General features: G+C 48.4%; 1 protein-coding gene across 1 annotated transcript; it reads right to left on the reverse strand.

Moving 5' to 3' along the window:
* On the reverse strand, positions 1 to 5049 carry LOC140225066 (uncharacterized). The gene has a single exon (XM_072302557.1). The coding sequence runs from the start codon at positions 5047 to 5049 to the stop codon at positions 1 to 3; it is 5049 nt and encodes a 1682-aa protein (XP_072158658.1).
* Positions 5050 to 6253: the final 1204 nt, after the last annotated feature.

Below are 6253 nucleotides of genomic sequence, written 5' to 3' on the forward strand. Positions count from 1 at the left end.
CTATTCTTCCTCCGTGTCCTCAATAGGAAGGGGGAAAAGTTTGACGGCTGGTCGACGAAGTTCGGCCGTTTTGGTGCGCACCGTTGCGGCACGTACGTGACCGTCCTTTCCTGGATGCAGCTTTGTTATCCTGCCAAGGTGCCAACAAAGAGAATGGTAATTGGGATCGTCGATGATCACAAGGTCATTGACCTTCAAAGGAGGAGTGCCCTTGGTCCACTTCTTTCGAGGGCTGAGGGTGTGCAGATATTCGGTGTGCCATCTGCGCCAAATGTCTTGGGACATTGCTTGGACCCTGTGCCATCGCTTGAGCGGAGTGCGGGGACCTTCATGCTGAATCTCAGGGACAGCCCGTAGGGAGTCACCTATTAAAAAATGACCTGGGGTCAGGGGAAGGATCTCTGAAGGATCGGAAGAGATCGGAGTGAGGGGTCGCGAGTTGAGCATTGCCTCAACTTTGGTGACTAAGGTCCGAAATTCCTCTACAGTCAGGCTTTTGCCTTGCATGACTCGCACAAGGTGGTGCTTTGCAGCCTTGACCGCAGCTTCCCAGAGGCCTCCCATGTGAGGCGCATGTGCGGGGTTGAAGTGAAACCGCATGCCTTCTACCTCGCCCAGACCAGTGGGCTGAGGCTGAGTTTGCAAAGCTTCGTTTAGGGAGCGGACAGCTTGGCGCAGGTCAGTGTTAGCTTTGCGAAAGGCACCACCGCAATCAGAATAGAAGTCTGAGGGAATTCCTCGCCTCGAGGCAAATCGAGACAGAGCAGCGCAGAAGGTATCTGCTGATAGATCCTCGGTTACCTCAAGATGAACGGCCTTGGTGGCCATGCATATAAAGACGCAAAGATAGGCCTTAAGGGTTTTCGCATTCCTAAGCAGACTTGCACGGACATAGAAGGGGCCGGCAAAGTCGCAACCTGTGTGTAAAAAGGGCCTAGAAGGTTTTACACGAGGTTCGGGAAGTGAGGCCATCTTTGGTTCATTGTTGCGAGGGCGACAGCGAAAGCATGGTACGCATCTCCTGATTACGGAGCGGATGGCTACTCTCCCTTGCATGATCCAAAACCGTTGCGCTAGCAGGTTCTGGAGGAGCTGAGGACCGGCATGAAGATTCCTCAAGTGGCTACTCCGGATCAATGTTGATACGAGGCTATGGTTTTTAGGCAGAACCATGGGGTGTTTTTTACCGGTGTCGAGCTGGGAGTTGTCCAGACGACCTCCTACCCGAAGAAGCCCTCGAGCATCCAAAAAGGGACTAAGGTGACCAAGGTTCGGGGGGGCCTCATGTCCTTGTGAAATCTGCAGGATTTCTTTAGAGAATGCATCGGCTTGGATTTTCTTAATTATAAGGTATTCCGCGATTTCTCTCTCTTCGGGAGTGAGCGGTCCAGTGTGCCGATCTGTCTTTGGTTTGCGGCAATTAGCTATGAAGCGATGAACATAAGCTAATGCGTTGGTTAAGCGGTTCCAGTCACTTATTCGTTCAAAAATCGTGAACTGTGGTGGAGGGTGACGGGAGAGTAGACAGATCGCCGGAGACCGTGATTCAGGAATATCGGCGGTGGCGGGGGGTAGAGGTAGGCATCGCCAGCGCTCCGGATCGTCGGACAACCAATTTGGGCCCTTAAACCAGAGGTCATGAGATATGAGCTGGTGAGCGTAAATTCCGCGACTTAGACAGTCGGCGGGATTGTCTTTGGATTCGACGTGATGCCAATTGGCGTTGGGTACAGATTCTTGAATGAAGGCCACTCTGTTGGCGACAAAGGTCTTTAATCTGTACGAAGGGGTTTGTATCCAAGTTAGCGCCGTTGTGGAGTCAGTCCAGGCATGCAGGCTGCTAATTTGGTAATGAGGGCTGAGCTGAGACATCAAATGGTTCAGCAGGATGGCCATCAGGGCGTTGCCACAAAGTTCCAGGCGAGGTATGCTTATCTTTTTAAGAGGAGCCAGACGGGACTTAGCCATCAGAAGGTGTGTGGTGTGAGGAGGTTTATCAGAGCGCATATAGACTACCGTACCGTATCCTAGCTCTGAGGCATCTGCGAAGCCGTGGAGCTGGATGGGTTCATCAGGGTCGGTCATTACGCGTGGCAGTCGGATGGACTGTAAGGCAGGTAAGGTTTCCAGAAAGTGAGCCCATTTTTTCTGATGAGGCTCGGGCAATGGCGTGTCCCAGTCTAATTTGAGCAGCCATAGCTGTTGGAGGAAAACCTTTGCCCAAAAGACAGTGGGGCCTACCCATCCACAAGGGTCAAATAATGAGGCGATTATAGAAGAGACTCCACGCTTGGTGCAGGGTCGTACTATATTCTGCACTTTGAAGGTGAACACATCCTCTTTAGGAAGCCATTGTAACCCTAAGATCGAAAAAGCGTATTCTAAAAAATCGCTTAGACTTACAGGAGTTTCCAACTGCTCTGGGGGGATGCCTTCAAGCAGGGCTGGGTCGTTGCTGAACCATTTTGCCAAGGGGAAGTTCCCCTTTTTCAAGAGCTCAATGAGCTGTTGGCGCTTGGTTAAGGCCCTGGGGATATCTCGATCGCCGGAGGCAAGATCGTCTGCGTATGACTCTTCGAGAATGATGTTAGCCGCAAGCGGAAATTCGACGCGATGATCAAGGGCAAGTTGTATTAGAGTCCGAATGGCCAGAAAGGACGAGGGACCCACTCCGAAGGTGACAGTAGTCATCTGGTAAATTCGGAGCGGAGAGTTCTCATCCGGCCTCCAAAGTACGAGGTGGTAGCGCCGGTGGGTAGGATCCATACTAATTTGCAGATACATCTGTTTGATGTCGCAGGAGAACACTATTTTGTGGCGACGAAATTTGAGCAACAGGTCTCTAATGTGACTGATCAAAGAGGGACCATTATGCAAAATGTCGTTCAGGGACTTGCCACTTGTCGTTTTGGCACTGGCATCCATGACCACACGAAGCTTGTGGTTGTTGGACGTTTCCTTTATAACCCCGTGATGAGGTAAAAAATAGTGCGGACCGTGAGTGGCTTCCTTAGGGGCTGGGGCCATAAATCCTGAGTCCAAGTAGCCATTCATGTAGTCAACATAGCGCTTCTTGAACTCAGGTTGGGTGCGAAATCGCCTCTCAAGCGCGTAGAAGCGTCGTTCGGCTTGAGTGCGGGAGTCGCCGAGGGTTTCAGGAGGTGCCTTGAAGGGCAGGGACACCTGATAACGACCAGAGTCTAGCCTCTTTGTGGTCGCACGATAGTGGATTTCCGCAGGGTCATCGGGAGCCTGAATGGATTTGGAGGGCTTAATGTCCTCAAGCTCGTAAAATCGCTGGAAGTCAAAGAACTGATCAGAAGAGGGGGCAGACTCAAAGGGAGAAACATGCAGACATGCCAACATCGAAGTAATAGGTGGTTCCTGCGAGGGCGCTGAGCCCATTAGCACGCAGCCCAGGAGGGTTTGAAAGGCTGTAGGTAAGTCCGGACCTAAAGTGATCGGAGGACCTACTATCAATCGGGCAAAGAGGTCTACCCCAATGAGTATATCAATTGGAGAGCAAACGTCGAAAGTGGGATCAGCGAGATTCCACCCCAGAATTTTCTGCCTGATTTGACTTGAAATGGCGACCGAGGGAGTTGGGGCCGTTATGGAGTCAACCACAGTTACTGGGTGATCCTTAGCAAAAGTCTTATGGTTAATCGAGGAGAGAGTAACGTGAGCTTGGCCATGCGACTGAACAACAGAGCCCGAGACTCCACTTACATTGGAAGTAGGGACGAGTCTGAGACCCAATTTGGAAGCGCACTCTTTGGTGATGAGAGTGCCCATAGAAGCGCTGTCTAAGATCCCCCTGACGACTTGAGAGGACCTTCCGGCCTTGATGCGAAGCTGTACTGTCGCTAGTAGGACAGTGGAGCTCATAGTGCCAATTAGCGCGGGGGTAGGTTTAGGAGGGGTGGCGGTCATGCTTTTGACATTGTCAGCACTGGCGTGACCTGAAGGGTTCGCTTCCTCTGGGTGCAGCAACGAGTTGTGTTTTCGGCTGCCGCATCGGCTACAAGAGCCCGTAGAGGAGCAGTCAGCGATCTGATGAGGACCCAGGCACCCATAGCATCTGGACCCTTTGCTGACCGTGCGACGTTTTTCTTCTAAAGATTGATTGCGAAAAACATTGCAAGAGCCTAACCTATGGCTTTTGTGGCAGCAAGGACATTGGAGTGACCCAGTCGTGCCCTTTGACTCAGATTTTGAGGCGACTTGTTTTTTACCCTTAGGATTTTTCGAAGAGGTGCTAGAAGGGGTTGTCTCCGGACAGGTGATCAACGATTTTTGATCTTTTTTGGCCGTTGGACAGTCTTCAGCGCTTCTGCACTCCTTCTCCAAGAAAGCAAGAATTTCCTTCATCTTGGGAAAATTAGTTTCAGCGCCACGATAATCCTCAAGCCTTTGCCTGAAACGGGGCGAAAACCGGCGTACTACGAGAGCAGTGAGCAGCCCGTCGTAGTGTTCAGGAGGATGACCTAGTGCGCTTAAGGCCTGCGAATGTTCCCTAATTTTCGTGATGAAAGAGGAAATCTGGTCGAGCTGTTTCAGCTCAGGAAGGTCCAAGAAGCCATTATAATGAAAGAAGATATGGCGTCTCTCTGAATGGAACCTCTGGCAGAGTAGTTGCCAAGCTACGGTGTAATTCCCTTCTGTGATATCTAACCCAGTAATGAGAGCAAGGGCTTCGTCCTTCAAGCTACCGATTAGATATTGGAATTTTTCCACAGCTGTGAGTGCAGGATTAGAGTGGACCGAAACTTTAAACAGGTTGTACCACGTCCTCCAATTGCCAAGAGAGCCATCGAACTTAACGAGCTGAAGCTTAGGTAAGCGAAAGGGGGACGATCCTAACCCGGAGGAGTTGTTCAGCACACTAGTTTCATTGTTTCTAGTGGCAGCTAAAAACAACATTTGGGCTTCGTCAACTAAGCGATCAAATTCAGCTTGACACTCTGCTACCTCAATTTGTCTCTCTTCTGATAAATTGACATTCATCTCAATAGCGTGGTCTTGCAGCTCTTCGAATGTATCCTGCATATTAATTTCTTTTAAATACCGGCCGTTAAAATTTCATAGTAAGCGTTACACCATTAAAAAACTGGAGAGAAACGTGCCCAAAAGGGATAAAATATTATTGAAAAAGTAAAGAAAACAATGTTACAAAACATAACTCCTAAAAGTTGTCATCTCTCATCTTCTGGACGAATTTAACCGGACGATTTTGCTGAAGACATCTTTGGTCGACGCTATTTTTTACTGTTGAATTACTTAAGATTTTCACCTCTCAGTATTTTTTCTCTTCAGTCTTTATTGAGGTTAAGGTAGCCAAAAATGATTTAATCAATCTTTGAGCCCTAACAGCCAAGCAAAGTTAAAACGTCATATCGACGGTGAAACTACCAAACCACGTATCTCGTTTGCGGTGTTTAAAAATCTACGCTCGCATTTTATTTTTTTGAAGTAGACCAAATCAATATCATTCCTTGAAATTTTCACAGAATTTTCTTCGCACGAAGAGGAAAAATCACAGCAATTTTCAAGACTGGACGTTAAGTAGTTTTTCATTTAAAAAATAAAGTATGACAGGAAGTCTGCGACGTCGCAAACCGAGATACGTGGTTTGGTAGTTTCACCGTCGATATGAGCATTCGTCAGTTGCCAAATTCCCTGTAATTAAATGTGAATTTTCAGGAACACTTATGGTTGTTCTCCGTTCAATTTTTCAGAAAATTTTCTTCTAGATTAGATCTTTAAATTAGATCTAGAAATCTATAACACGCGTCAAACACAGTGCGTGCGGCCGGCGCAGGGCTAGCGAGCACGGTGCGGAACGCATAGTGGCGCCTTACAAGACCTCAGGATACTTCATGCATTGCGCACGCAGCGCATAGTAGCGCTGGTGTAACGCTGGTGTATAGATCTAGAAAATTTTCTTCTAGATTAGATCTTAAATTAGATCTAGATTTTTTGAAAATATCATGAAAAAAATTCATAACTCTCTTCACAAATAAAAATTTCATCGGAGGAAATTTGGCGACTCTCGAATGTGCATACGGCGTTTTTCCTTGGCACGGCAGAGCGGGTCGGGGATTAATACCTGCCTGATGATTGAATTAAACAAACATGAATATTAATCAGGGTGAGAGGCCACGGGAGGAGTAGCTAATAGATAGCCGTGCGTAGTTTGCTGATTGATAGCTCGAGGCGATGAACGAGCGAATTAAGGAAGAACGCCTTATGA

This window comes from Bemisia tabaci, chromosome 7 (assembly GCF_918797505.1).
Source record: "Bemisia tabaci chromosome 7, PGI_BMITA_v3".
In the NCBI taxonomy this organism is placed as follows: Eukaryota; Metazoa; Arthropoda; class Insecta; order Hemiptera; family Aleyrodidae; genus Bemisia; species Bemisia tabaci.